We start from the raw sequence: 15,861 nt of genomic DNA on the forward strand, positions 1-15,861 counted from the left end.
CACAGTTACTGAACTTTCACTGTATTACTTCCTTCCAGATCTAACTGTTCACCAAACTCAAGTATTGATCTGGTCAAACATATTGTTAAACTGCTTTGACATCAAGACCAGTGGAATCTTTCTTTTTTGTCTCCAGTACAATGTGTAATAAACTTGCTAGACAATCTTCACATTATGTGTGCCCTCTCAGCACTTACTCCACAAACATGTGTAAGTTTCCTGCTGTTAGCTTGTACAGTCCAGTCTGCCTTTGCAACTCACTGATCACTGTGCCTGAATGTCACATAGAGGACTTGGGTTGATTTCCTGGCTCTGCCAGGCATTTTTCCTTGGAGGGAGGACTAGAATGTGGCCATGCAGTCACACAATGCCAACTGCAAACCTTCCTGAATAAGAAGTAGAGGCTTAAATACCTGGGAAGACAACAATGACTAGAGGGTTTTGCACTGACCCCATGCCCCTCCACACAACTTTTAAATGACACCATGTGGCGGAGAAAAGACACGTTGACTGGTTGGCATCATGCAGTCCTCTGGTCGTGATCATGGAGATAGTTGTTAGCTTTTAGCATATACGGTCCAATCTTTCTTAGTGGATGAATTGGAAATGGTCCAACAGTAAGCAAATAAATACACCTTCAATGGGACCTGGATAAACTGAAAGAACCAGAGTTTGTACAGGGTATCAGGGAGAGCATAAGGGAACAACTGACAGGAATGGGGGAAAGAAATACAGTAGAAGAAGAATGGGTAGCTTTGAGGGATGAAATAGCGAAGGCAGCAGAGGATCAAATAGGTAACAAGATGAGGACTAATAGAAACCCCTGGGTAACAGAAGAAATATTGAATTTAATTGATGAAAGGAGAAAATATAAAAATGCAGTGAATGAAGCAGGCAAAAAGGAATACAAACATCTCAAAAATGAGATTGACAGGAAGTGCAAAATGGCTAAGCAGGGATGGCTAGAGGGCAAATGTAAGGATGTAGAGGCTTATCTCACTAGGGGTAAGATAGATACTGCCTACAGGAAAATTAAAGAGACCTTTGGAGAAAGGAGAACCACTTGCATGAATATCAAGAGCTTTTATGGAAACCCAGTTCTAAGCAAAGAAGGGAAAGCAGAAAGGTGGAAGGAGTATATAGAGGATCTACACAAGGGCGATGTACTTGAAGACAATATTATGGAAATGGAAGAGGATGTAGATGAAGATGAAATGGGAGATATGATACTGCGTGAAGAGTTTGACAGAGCACTGAAAGACCTGAGTCGAAACAAGGCCCCCGGAGTAGACAACATCCCATTAGAACTACTGACAGCCTTGGGAGAGCCAGTCCTGACAAAACTCTACCATCTGGTGAGCAAGATGTATGAGACAGGCAAAATACCCTCAGACTTCAAGAAGAATATAATAATTCCAATCCCAAAGAAAGCAGGTGTTGACAGATGTGAAAATTACCGAACTATCAGTTTAATAAGTCACAGCTGCAAAATGCTAACACGAATTCTTTACAGACGAATGGAAAAACTGGTAGAAGCCGACCTCGGGGAAGATCAGTTTGGATTCCGTAGAAACACTGGAACACGTGAGGCAATACTGACCCTACGACTTATCTTAGAAGAAAGATTAAGGAAAGGCAAACCTACATTTCTAGCATTTGTAGACTTAGACAAAGCTTTTGACAATGTTGATTGGAGTACTCTCTTTCAAATTCTGAAGGTGGCAGGGGTAAAATACAGGGAGCGAAAGGCTATTTACAATTTGTACAGAAACCAGATGGCAGTTATAAGAGTCAAGGGGGTATGAAAGGGAAGCAGTGGTTGGGAAGGGAGTGAGACAGGGTTGTAGTCTATCCCCAATGTTATTCAATCTGTATATTGAGCAACCAGTAAAGGAAACAAAAGAAAAGTCTGGAGTAGGTATTAAAATCCATGGAGAAAGAAATAAAAACTTTGAGGTTCGCTGATGACATTGTAATTCTGTCAGAGACAGCAAAGGACTTGGAAGAGCAGTTGAACGGAATGATCAGTGTCTTGAAAGGAGGGTATAAGATGAATATCAATAAAAGCAAAATGAAGATAATGGAATGTAGTCGAATTAAGTCGGGTGATGCTGAGGGAATTAGATTAGGAAATGAGACACTTAAAGTAGTAAAGGAGTCTTGCTATTTGGGGAGCAAAATAACTGATGATGGTTGAAGTAGAGAGGATATCAAATGTAGACTGGCAATGGCAAGGAAAGCATTTCTGAAGAAGAAAAATTTGTTAACATCGAGTATAGATTTAAATGTCAGGAAGTCGTTTCTGAAAGTATTTGTATGGAGTGTAGCCTTGTATGGAAGTGAAACGTGGATGATAAATAGTTTAGACAAGAAGAGAATAGAAGCTTTCAAAATGTGGTGCTACAGAAGAATGCTGAAGATTAGATGGGTAGATCACATAACTAATGAGGAGGTATTGAATAGAACTGGGGAGAAGAGGAGCTTGTGGCACAACTTGACTAGAAGAAGGGATCGGTTGGTAGGATAAGCTCTGAGACATCGAGGGATCACCAATTTAGTATTGGAGGGCAGCGTGGATGGTAAAAATCGAAAAGGGAGACCAAGAGATGAATATGTTAAGCAGATTCAGAAGGATGTAGGCCGCAGTAGGTGCTGGGAGATGAAGAAGCTTGCACAGGATAGAGTAGCATGGAGAGCTGCATTAAACCAGTCTCTGGACTGAAGACCACAACAACAACAACATGACTTTATCAGAGCAAGTACAACAGTCCTATTGAAATAATAGATGAATGAGGTTGGGAAATGTTACAGCACAGGAGAATTCCAGGTTGTGTCCTTTAAAATTACTACATGCAAAAAATAGTACTGAAAGAACTGTTCAAAAAATTATACTGACCGGTGGTCCAGCACCCGGAGATGGTGGGTATGTATGTGTGTGTGTGTGTGTGTGTGTGTGTGTGTGTTATGCTTGTGTGAATTTGTGCGTGTTTTCTTCTTTTTTTAAAAAAAAAAAAAAAAAAAAAAAAAAAGGGACATTTTTGTCTGAAAATATAAATGTTAGCAATCTTTTTTTTTTATTTTGCCTCTCTGCAACTTAGTATGGTGAGTAGCAATCTATCCTTTTCATATTGTTGTTATTCCATTCTGGATTTTCTATTGTTTAGTTATAAAATAATGTCATTTATCAACTCCTGAAATCTGCTACTAGTCACAACTGAAGGTGGCTTATTTAAAACAGAACCAATTTTGGGCTGATGCCTGTCTTCAGGTAATTACATTCAGTTTCATGCTTGTGCATTAAACACTGAATTGTGTGATTGTGTTAAAAAGTGAACTCAAACATTGAGTGTGTCAACATGTAACCGAATGTAATCACCTGAAGAGGGTAGAAGCTCAAAACTTGTCATGTTTTAATTAAACCACCTTCAGTTGCCATTGGTAGCAGATTTTATTCAGTATAATCCTTAGCCTAGTTTCTTCTCTGGTTGATGAATATGAGTCTAGAGTGGGGAGTGTTATAACCTTTAATCCTAATAAATTGTGTGGATATACAAACGTAGAAACAATAGCTGGTTACATGCTACCAATTCCGTATCGGTCATTCGACTGCCGTGCCGTGACATGCGGCCGGCGCCAACGTAGCTAGGTGGCGCTCCCGCACTCAGCCGAGTTGCAGAGCGCCTCTATCGCCGTTTGCGCATACTGACGTGGCGGCACTGTTAAATGTCGTGGCACTGTCACAACGTTTCCCCCCCTTGAAAAAAAAAACACTCACTTCCTGGGAGACACGGACAGCGTGGAGACATCCATGGCCTCTTGGGAGACCACGAGAGGATCCTGCGGAGAAACATGAGAGTATGGTCGAAAATGTCCAGGACGGAAGCTCGTGTGTGGAACGTGCCTCCTGGACGAGATGATGGGTGAAAACTCTGGAGCAGCATCCATAGGTGTCGTAGACCTGGGGGTGTGCTCCAGCGAGATGGGTCCCGGAGAAGGCGGCGTCGCGACTGGGGCTGGTTCCGGCGTACTCGGAAGCGGTAGCGATGTCGGCTGCAGCAACACGCGCGGATAGGAGGTGCACATCATCATCAATGGAGAACCCGAACAACTGGAAAGCATCATAACCGAACAGGCTTTCAGTGCCCGTATGATACACCACATAAAACGTGAGGGGCCTAACAACAGACTTGTAGGCAGTGGAAGCATCAAACTGGCCAACGATAGGAATTTTCTGTTTATTATAAGTTCTCAGATTTCGCGTAACTGGAGACAAGGGAGGGGAGCCCAACTCCAAATACGTGCGAGAATTAATGAGAGTTACTGCAGAGCCAGTGTCCACTTGCATGCGAATGTCTTTATCCAGAACACGAACAATAACAAACAGCTTATTTGTTTGAGAAAGCACACAGTTAACATCCATGTCTGATGCCTCATCCTCGTCGACAGGAACTTTAGGGGACTGACACAAAGAAGCAATGTGGCCTTTTTTCCTAATGAATTACACGTGTCCCAACGTTTTGGACACACGGCCCTGTCATGCTGTACGAAACAACGTGGACAAGAAGGAAGTGCGGAACGAACCTGCTTCTGTGGTTGCTGTTTTCGCTGCGAGAGTTGTGGCCCAACGCGACGTTGGTGACGCGAGTGAACCGCCGCCACATCGTCGGTCCCCTGGGAAACAGTCAAATTGTCCGTGTCGAAACTGGTCTGTACAGCGCCTACATCACACCACGCGTCTATTTGTGCACCAGCAGCGTGAGACACTTCAAAAGATTGAGCGATGCTTAGAACTTCCAACAACGACGGGTTTGGCAGTTGTAAGGCACGTTGCCGAACTTCTTTATCAGGAGCAAGCCGTAGAATAGCATCCCTAACCATTGAATCAGCATAAGACTCATGATGAGTGTCCGTGACAAACTGACATTTCCTACTCAGACCGTGTAGTTCTGCCGCCCATGCTCGGTAAGATTGATGGGGCTGTTTCCGACACCAGTAGAACGCCACGCGGGCGGCAACGACGTGGGTGTTTTTTCGGTAGTAGTTAGACAATAAGTCACACATTTCTTGGAAGGACAGAGAGGCAGGTTCCCGCAGCGGGGCTAACTGAGATAGCAGCTGATAGATCCGTGGGGAAATCCAAGATAGAAATAACGACTTACACATAGGAGCGTCGACAACGCCGAAAGCCAAGAAGTGTTGCCGCAAACGCTTCTCATAATCCTCCCAGTCTTCAGCGGCCTCGTCGTTAGGAGGGAACGGAGGCAGAGAAGAGGAAGACAGACGATGAGTAAGCGACGTCAACAACGCCTGAATAGCAGCTGTCAGCTGTGTTTGTTGTTCAATCAGCGCTTGCGTAAGCTGTTCCTTGTCTGCCCCAACACGAACACACAAATCCACAATGCAGGAACAAAAATATTCGACCTCGTTGCCAAAAAGTGTTATAACCTTTAATCCTAATAAATTGCGTGGATATACAAACGTAGAAATAATAGCTGGTTACATGCTACCAATTCCGTATCGGTCATTCGACTGCCGTGCCGTGACATGCGGCCGGCGCCGTTCGTAGCTAGGTGGCGCTCCCGCGTTCAGCCGAGTTGCAGAGCGCCTCTATCGCCGTTTGTGCCTACTGACGTGGCGGCACTGTTAAATGTCGTGGCACTGTCACAACAGGGAGCCACTTTCCTTTGTATGCAAATTTTGCTACTTGAACCATACATATAACTAGTAATACCAAGTACTGTGCTAGAAGTCAACAGTTGTGTCTTTATCACTCTAAGCAATTTTGCTATCCAGTTCCTTGAAATGAACTCTTTGGGTTTTATTTACAAAGATTTTGTAGAAATTTCAATTGTTGCTCTTTATGAAGTCTTTATCAGTCTGTGCTAGTTGACTTCTTATCCATTTGATTTTTTATAATAGGATTCATATATTTCAATATCATGTATTTAACTGAATAATTAATACAATGTAAACAAGTGACTCACTTAATTAGCTGTCAAAAATTGCAGGGGTTAGTCATAGTATTGATCATTTTGTGAGTATTGTGGTCTTATATGACTTTCATCTTGAGAAATACTTTGTATAAATTGCCATTTTATCTCACAGTTCTGGACCCCAATAACTGGTTTGTTGTGCTGGATATTAGGAGAAAGGAGCTAAAGTACATTCTGCATCTACTAAGAATGTTCCTACTAAACAGTGTGGTATTAAAATCGATCTATAAATTTACAACTGAAGCCTGCTTTTACTTCATTTGACTTTATATAAATATCTTTGTTTTTATATTTATGCCGTTGTTTGATTGTGTTCTTGTGATTCTAGTTTTCTTTTCTAGCTGGTCTTGAAGTTGCTACATATTGTTTATGTACACTACATTTGATGAAGCAATCTGCGGCAATAAAGTTAGGAGTAAAAAAACAATGCAGCCAATTAGGTGATTGGTTCAGTTTGTAACCTTACCTATCTCTCTCATTTCAGTAATAAACATGTACTGTTTTGTGACATAAAAACAAAAAATGTCATAATAGATACTTCAGACTAAGGTTTTGTTTATTAAATATATTTAATTTTTAATTATTGTACCTCAGACTCATTCAGAGATGCATTTTTAAACTTCATATTAGAGATTCTCACAACTAAGACTACATAAGGTACAAGTAGACGTCCTAGTGATTTTCGATAGTGTTTGTTGTTGCAATATACTTTATCTCTGACTTCAATTTGCCATATATTTCCTATTGTACTTGAAAATGACTCAATATTTTAACTTTTAGAAATGACATTCTTGAGCAAGAGGAGCTTGTAAGCTCCCTCATCCATACGTTTGTAATACCAGAAGCAGAAAAAATACAAGCTCGGAAGCAAATAAGACTACAGCAAGAGAAATATCTGAGAGTTGCTCATGCTGCTATTTATGGTTCTGATGATACTGCAGATGAAGAGGAAATGGAGGGAGTAAAATCAGTGTCAGTAACAAAACTGGAAGAAAGCGCAGAGAACACAAGTAATTTGAAAACAATTATAATATTTAAATTTGAATCATTAGTGTCATTATACATCTAATTGTATTGGTGCTCATTATACATTCAGTTACATTTTGTGCTTGCTCATTGTAATGTACCTATTACAACTGTAGTATATGTGCTGATAATAGCTTGTAAATACAACATGTTGCCTTATTACACACACACACACACACACACACACACACACACACACCATATTAACTACAGTGATAGAAATTAAGAAATTCATGGAATGAGTCATGAGTTTCATGGAAAAATAAATTTGAGCAATAATTATTTTCTTAATTTGAGACTGTTTTGTTAAATTGTTAAACTTTCTAGAAGACAGCATCATGTACAGCATTCTCCCACTGCTTCCACATTAGCTTTCCATTGCATTTTGAGTCTCAGTGACATTATCAAATCTGTCTGACATCTAGAGCACTTTCTGAACCATATGAAAATTCGTCATTTTCCTCTTTTCATTTCCACATTACTTTTATAAAATGTATCTTATCTGCTCTTACAATATGATCTTATGATATAAAAGTTTTGGTATCATGAATTTCATCCTAAATTCAATGTTTGTGCACAAAGTAACTTTCATTCAAAAGCTTCTTATTTATGTATTTTGACAGTTTATTGGCTTCTTAGAGCTTTCCCTAAAGACACTTTTGTCATAAGAAACTTGTTGCAAAGTTCTAGTGCATTAACAGTAAGGCTTTCATTTATTACATCCAGTGCATTTAACAGTGTTTCTTTTGCTGCCATGTGTTTGCAGCACTATGAAGAAAGAGAGACATTCTGGGTAAGATTATAGCTTTAAGGAGACACACTTTTCGAATAAGCTCATTACATTAATTTTGGAAAGCCCTGGGTCAAATAAAAATAATGAAAGGGGAGAAAAGGCAACCATGTACCATATACCTGAGTTGTTGTGTGGCCACTAGGCACATAAACAAGAAACATTGCTGAGCTTTTGGATAATGTTCTCCTTCAGAGCTAATTAATAAAACCACACACACACACACACACACACACACACACACACACACACACAAATACACATACACACGGCTACATTTCCCGAACGAGTTAGTTAGCTCTGAAGAAGTAAATTGTCTGAAAGCTCAGCAACATTTTCAGTTTTACTGGTGTACCTTATGTCCATTCAATGCCTCAACTATAAATTGAGTGGTAAGGTTTACTCCTTCCATTATTAGATAGCAACAGCAGGCAGAAGAAGAGCAGTGTTATAGAAGACATGTACTGTGCTCAACCAGTGCAACAATTCTACCAATCGCATATCAGTATCATAGAGAAGTTCTGTATGGCAATGTTATAAAAAAAAAGAAGCCATATAACTATAAGTGTAAAACCTCAGAATATCTAGTGCACCAAGTACAATTTCCATGACATTGTCTTGTTTGCCAAACATTTATGAACGACAACATTTATTATTGCCTAAGCAAGTATCATTCAAGACTCTCTCAAGATTAACATGAAACTTTTAACTTCAAGAACAAAGTGTATATCATTCATGAGAATTATTTTTACACCTTGGCATAAGAATGACATGCACACCAGAGTGCTGATTGAAGGGGTGCAGGGTGGGTGGTGGGGGCAACTGTTTGAAAGTGGCATACCAGGTGATGTGGAGCAATATTGTGTGATTAATTTTATGTGAAAGAGGACATGAAACTAACTAAAATTTGGATAAAGTTTATGTTCTCACGTTCCATTGACAACAAGGTCAGTGGAGGCAGAACACATGCTCAGTTTGTAAAAGAACAGGGCATGAAACCTGCACCCTTTTAAGAGGACCATCCTGGCATTTCCCATAAGCTATTTAGAGAAATCGCAGAAAACTTAAGTTTAGATGTCAGATAAGTATTTGAAATACCATTTTCATGAATATGAGTCCCTGGTCTTACCACCGTGCCACTTCATTTGACAGTACAAGATTACTGTTTATGTAAATAGATGTAGGGCAAAAGGGGATGAAAAATTAACTTCATAGGCACAGTCATACAACTGCTGTCACACCAGTGAATGTGATGTATATTTCATTACTCAAGTTTGGAAATTGTTAGATAAGACAGCATAATATCCCAATACATGTGAAAATTAGTGTTGATACAGTTATCTTGGAAGCACATGTTCTCAATCTGATGTTTCAAGTTTTCCTAGAGTATCTGTTCAGTATGTGTTTCTCAAGTCTGGTGTCAAATCACATTTTGTATATCCCACAAAATTTCATTTAGGAGATTTCCTGACACCTTCGATTGGTTGTTACTGGTGACTGCTGGCAAGTAGCTATTGCTGGTGCCCATGTTTGGCCTCTCTTCTTGTAGATTTCATGTCCAGAAGTCATCTTTGTGCAAGGTCACTGCTACCAAATGGGTGACATTAGCATCTAAAGAGAGCACTATGACAGATTGAAGTGTAGATTTCTGTGTGTGCACATGGACTGCTGTGTCATTTCACTGTGGCAACAATCAGTTGTTGTAAACTTCTTTCACTACACTGCTATGGGGCCACCATCAGAAATTCTCAAGCTGTTCATTGTGAACTGAGGGTGGAATGCACAGGGTTCCAGGCTGGGCTGAGTCAGGAGTGAGAATCACTGTTCATGAGGGTCTACATGTGCATCTACATCCATATTCTGACTAAGAGAAGTGGCACAGTGGTTAGCACACTGGGCTCACATTTGGAAGAATTGTGGTTCAGATCCCAATGTGGTCATCCAGATTTTGGTTTTCAATGATTTCCCTAAATAGCTCCAGACAAATGCTCAGATGGTTCCTTTGGAAAGGGCATGGTCAGTTTCCTTCCTGATCCTTTTGTGGTTTGCACTTGCACTCTGTCTCTAATGACCATGCTGATTACAGGATGTTTAGAGTTTAACATTAGATGTTAGAGTTTAACATTAAAGTTTGTCTTCTTCCTTATTCCATATATTGCAAACCACTGTGAACTGCATGGCAGAGTATACCTCCCATTGTATCTCTTATTAGGGTATCTTCCTGTTTGATTCACATATAGAGTGTGGGAAAAATGACTCTTTAGATGCCTCTGTGCATGCTGTAATTAGTCAAATCTTGTCTTCGTGGACCCTATGGGAGCAGTATGTAGGGGGCTGCAGTATATTTCTTGATTTCTCACTTAATATTGGTTCTTGGAACTTTGTCAGTAGGCTGTAGGAGGATAGGTGACTTCTATCTTCAAGGTTGTCCAAGGTACAAATATGAATTCCCACTCAATGATACACTATCAAGAAGAGGAAACTGAGTGTATAATTTTGTTCTTTTGTTCCATAACGTGTTTCCTCACACTAAGAGAAACAAAGATCAGATATCTGTGTTGATTGTGGGTTTGCACTGTGTGATGCATCTGCCCAATATACTATGTGTATCATAATTAATAGCAAAAAGTGATACAAGTGATGTATGCGATAAATGAGCCAGAAACATTCCAGTAAACATGGATCCACAGTTGAACCATTTACAAGATATTTGCAAATGAGTTGTTGTGGGCTGCCATTGACCTTAGTGTGAAATATTGGCCTAAATAGCACAAATGCATACTTTTAAGGTGGACCAAAATTTCACCCATAGCCTGCCTTAACAAGGAATCCAGTGCTACTTCAGCACATTGCATGTTACAATATGCCGTGCCCTTGTACTTATTAAATGACATGTTCCAAGTGTCTTCCTCACATTTGGATGCAAGACCACGATTGTCTCTGCATTGAGTTATGAAATCTTTGAAATACCTCTGATCATCTGATAAATCTTCACAAGACTACAATTTGTTGCTCCAGTTCTTCAACCTTATCATTTTGAGTACTATACAGTTCACTTTTGAGATGACGCCAGAGAGAAAAATCCAGAGAGTTGAGGTTGGGTGATCTTGGAGACCAAGGTACAGGTGCTGGTTGACCTATCCTTTTTTGATCATATTGGTGTGTTAGATGTCATCTTATATCAGCAGTAAACTGTACTGATGTCCCATCTTGCTGCTACTGCATTCTTCAATCACGAATCATGGATGAAATTTGAGCACAGTAAGATACGATTTAATCAAAAAGTTTACATTTCGTATTCATTTGTATTATATAGGACAATATTTCGTACTGAAGTCAGTGGTGGCTTGCAACCACACATCTTGCAAATGGTTTGTTTATGTACCATATTTGCTGGAATACATTTCCTTTTACTTTCTATTATAGCCCTATACAGTGAGACTGCATAATTAAAGAGTGAGTGCCTCCACAGCCAGCCTAAAATGATCACCACGCATTGCACAGCAAGTACTGTGCTGTGTGCTAAACTAATTTACATAAGCCAGCAAGCCAGGCCCTCAGCCACTCTCATTTTTATGTGAATAATGTATGCTTCACTGTTAGGCTGTCACTTAATGTACTCCTTGGTTAAGTGTGTTTGTACCAATTGCTGTTTCATTCAGTGTCTCAGTATATCCCTTCATGTGGAAGCAGAATAAAAGTTGGTTGGAGGGAATTCTGATATTGTGTTTGTGAAATGTTACAACATTTTTGATGATGAGTGCAGTATTCTAGCAGCATGTTTCATTTCACATTTCACTATGCCCAAAAAATTCTTCAATCTCTTGTTGGACAGCATCAAGCTCTCACCAATCAGCAGAAGGGTCTCTCCGTGGCAATAAACAATTTGGCAGCAATGTTGACATGCCAGGTTTCACCACCAGCGACACAGCTCCCATTGTTTCCTCCAAATGATGATAATACAGAAGATTGGGACACAAATGAAAAATGCCTTTGGCATCATTTCTAAGTTTTTGGTGTGTCTGATGCTAACATGTGAAACTTTCTTTCTGTCATGGATTTCTCCTCATGTTTATCATCCTTTATGTCAGCTAGCCCCTCTTCAGGAACCTGCCAGTCTCTCTTTTGTTGAAATGTTTCAGTTGCTTGGTACCTATCACTACAAATATACCACATTATTGCTGCTCGCATTGAGTTTTACCATTTCAAAAGTAGCCATAATAGTTGTACAGAGCTTGGGCAGTGGAACATCATTGCCAGTTTGTTACTGAAGCTCATTAGGACTCATATGCTGATTCGATGGTTCATGATGCTATGAAACACTTGACTCCTGATAGAGAAGTTTGTGAACATGCTTTGCAATGTGAAAATCCCTCTCTCATAGAGGGTTTGAACGTTCCTCAGCCTTTTGAAGTACCTAGGAAACTAGGGAATCAGATAGGAGCTGGGTGTGAAGTAACCATATTTGCTTCCCCTCCTCAGTCGGCATTGGTTACCTAACTGGAGGAAGATGATGTCACGGCTGTGCAGTTGCAGTCTCCATTATGCATGGGGAAACCCCATGATAAACAGCAAAAACAGTCAGTGTCACAACAGTGGCCACATGCACTACTCCCATTGCGCTATTACTGTTCAACATGAGCAGGCCACGTTCCAAAAGCACTGGGTGACATGCAACCATTGTAAAAGAAAGCGGACGTTTTGCATCTGTGTGCAACTCTCTACCTCATGCTGCTGACATGAACAAGGATGTGAACATTGTTTCCCAAGTGATGGTAGCCCCAAACTAACTTTCTTTTGAAGTATGTATTATGGACAAGATAAAAAAGTGCAAGCAGACACAGGTGCAGCAGTGACTTTGTTATATTCTCAAACCTATGTGGATCTTGGATCACTGGCATTGTCTCCTGTCTCTCATCAATTGGTGAGTTACAACGAGCAACAAATACCCATAGTGGGACAGTTTTCTACTCCCATAGTGTATAAAGCAATTGTTCGGCCTTTGACCTTTCTAGTGGTGTATCATGCCAACACTGAAATGTTATTTGGGTTGGACAGCTTCAAAATTTTGGGATTCTCTATTCCTGATGAAGTGCATTCGGTACTGGATCAAGTTCCTTGCCAACAACTGGATGCGATATGTTCAGAACTTTGCTCTCTGTTTTTGGAAGGTTTAGGGTGTGCTACCAATTTCAAGGCTCACATTACAATGAAACTGATGGGCACCCATGTTTTTTTTCATACCACCCAACCCCAAAAGCTTTACAGGAGCAAGTCAAATTGGAACCAGATCAATATACATCCTTGATTGTTGTCATGCACGTCACCTGTAGTGAATGGTCACTCCATTGGTAATGGTCACAAAACCTAATGGCTACTTTCCACTCTGTGGTGATTTAAAAAAGTCTTTAAATTCACAGTCTGTTATTGATACTTATCTTTTACTCCATCAGGATAAACTCTTAGCGCAGCTTTCTGGGGCCAATATTTTTCCAAAATAGACTTGTCAGAGGCCTATTTGCAACTGCCTCTGGATGATGATTCTAAACAGATCTTCATAGTGAATGTCCCCTTTGGATTATACAAATACCAGTGCCTGTTATTCGGCATTGCTAATGCTGCTGCTAGTTCCCAATCATTTTTAGAACACTGCAAGACTTCCGTGCTGGGGGGCATTAACTACCTGGATGATACTGTGGTCTCCAGTTCCTCAACAGATAAACCCTTGTGGAACCTACAGGCCTTGTTCATTGTGCTGCAGCCTGCTGGGTTGAAATGTACCATGGAAAAATCACAGTTTTTTCAGCCATATGTCATCTATCTCAGTTTTGAAGTCTTGCATGCTAGTGGCAAGCCTCTATGCCAGCAAGTCAATGTCATTATGGCTGTGCCACATCCTACCAGTGTCAAAGAGTTGCAGGCCTTCCGCAGAAAGATTGCGCACTACCATAAATTTCTTCCTGATGCGGCCTTAGTGGCTCAACCATCTCTGGCTCTCTTATGTAAAAGTGTTCCTTTCCACCGATCACCCACCTGCAAGCATGTTTTTACCCTGTTGAAGTCAAAATTACACACAGCACCTTGCTTGGTTACCTTGCCAACATCTTGTTTTGGCCACAGATGCCTCCCAGTATAGCCTTGGGGTTATTCTCACACACAGAGATGCAAACAGTTCTGAACACCATATTGTATACATTCCCAAAACCTTGAATCAGTCGCAACAGCACTGCTCACAGATAGAAAAAGGAGCCCTTGCTATTTATGATTCTAAATTTAATTTAATTACTGGTCATAAACCTCTAATTTCTCCCTTGCATCCTTTGGCTTCTCTACAGGACAAATCAGATCTTCACCTACAACACTGTGGGTCTGTTTTTGTTTTGCTATAATTACAACATTCATTTCTACCCCATAACACAACACGCTTATTTGGATGCTCTTTCTCAACTGCCAATTGGCCCCAATCCAGCATTTGATGAATTACTGTGTGTTCATTTAGATGTCAAAGTCCATAACACCGTAGATGGTTTTCCCATTACCAATTCTTGGATTTTGGCAGCTGTCACAGCCAGTCTCGTCTTACATCAGTTTTTTCAATTTGTCCATCATGGCTAGCTGATTAAACAACTGGGCTGGGTGTTGGATCCGTTGCATAATTATTAAGCTATCCACCATTGCCTCTCCATTCTTGATGGCGTGAAATTGTTGGCTACTGAGGAGTTGGTGCCCAGGGTTGTGATCCTGTCCACATTACAGTGGGATGTCATGCACCTTTCTCACCTGGACCATTATCTACCTGGACCATTGGAATGTTTCTCATACAAAACTGCTGAGCTGCCACCAAGTGTTTTGGCTGGATATTGACAATGAGATCACATATGTTGTGTCAGCCTGCCTACAGTGCACCACGCATCAAGCAGCAACATGGCCCTCTCTTTCCCCATGGCCTGCCCCCCTCCCTCCCCTTCCCCAGTGCCCCTGCTGTGTATTCATGCTAATTTTGGGGGTCCATTCCTTAACTCCTTTTGCCTTGTAGTAGTTGACACTTTCTCAGAATTTCCTTATGTGGCTTGTTACCCATCCACAGTGGCCATGGTCACAGCCCTCACAAATATTGTTCCTTGGAATGACTGTCATAGACACTCATGTGAGGACAATGGCCCCTAGTTTGTGTCTCAGGATTTTAAAGATTTTTGCATAAAAAGTGGCATCTCGCGTGTTAGGGCCCCTCCCTGCTCACGTGTGACCAACAACATGCCAGAGAATCCGATCCTCCCGCAGCTGCCTCCACCATCCATGCTGGACCCCATGTTGCAGACTGCAACCCCTACAGCTCCTGCGTCATCTTCATTCTGGGTGCCACTACCACTGGATGTGTGGTTAGCATCTGCCTGCCTCCATCTCCACAGCCCCTTTTACTGCCATTGGCACTGCTGGCTTTGTCTTTTCTTCTGACTCCAGCACCACAGCACCAGGTGCCTGCTCAGATGTAGACATGGGTATGGCACCTTCATCACCAGTGTTCCTTTATGGACTCTTGCAGGGGAGTGGGCACCATGCTTGTTCACACCTACACTGTTTCAAGCCATATTCTCATGTGATGGGACGACACCTGCTCCAGCAGCCGTCCCCTTGTGATTACGACATGGACATCTCCACGGCAAACATTTTCCCATGGTGGAAGGAGTGTTGTAACCCTACAGAGTGAGGATGCATGACTGTATAGCTCACACCACAACAGCCATCTTAAAGACGCCAATGCACATCGACACAGATGGCACAGTAAACACTGTGCTTTGTCCAAAACAGCTTTATATAAGCTGGCACACTGGGACCTTGGCCACTCTCATGTTTATGCGAGTAATGTATGCTCCACTGTTTGATTATGATGTAATGTAATCCTTCATTAAGTGTGTTTGTACTAATTACTATTTTAGTCAGTATCTCAGAATATTCCTTCATTTGGAAGAGGAATAAAAGTTGATTGGTGGGAATTCAGATATTGTGTTTGTGCAGCACTGCACTTTGACCTGAAATCTCATATAAATTTGA

At 41.1% G+C, this 15,861-nt stretch overlaps 1 protein-coding gene across 1 annotated transcript in view; it reads left to right on the plus strand.

Annotated features, from left to right (window-relative positions):
• LOC124616435 (cilia- and flagella-associated protein 91-like) overlaps nucleotides 1–7,062 on the plus strand; it is a 295,797-nt gene extending 288,735 nt beyond the window's left edge. The window contains exon 14 of the mRNA XM_047144742.1: nucleotides 6,774–7,062. Coding sequence (XP_047000698.1) covers nucleotides 6,774–7,062 — 289 coding nt within the window. The remainder of the gene's footprint in view (nucleotides 1–6,773) is intronic.
• The last annotated feature ends 8,799 nt before the right edge of the window (nucleotides 7,063–15,861 follow it).

This window comes from Schistocerca americana, chromosome 5 (assembly GCF_021461395.2).
Source record: "Schistocerca americana isolate TAMUIC-IGC-003095 chromosome 5, iqSchAmer2.1, whole genome shotgun sequence".
In the NCBI taxonomy this organism is placed as follows: Eukaryota; Metazoa; Arthropoda; class Insecta; order Orthoptera; family Acrididae; genus Schistocerca; species Schistocerca americana.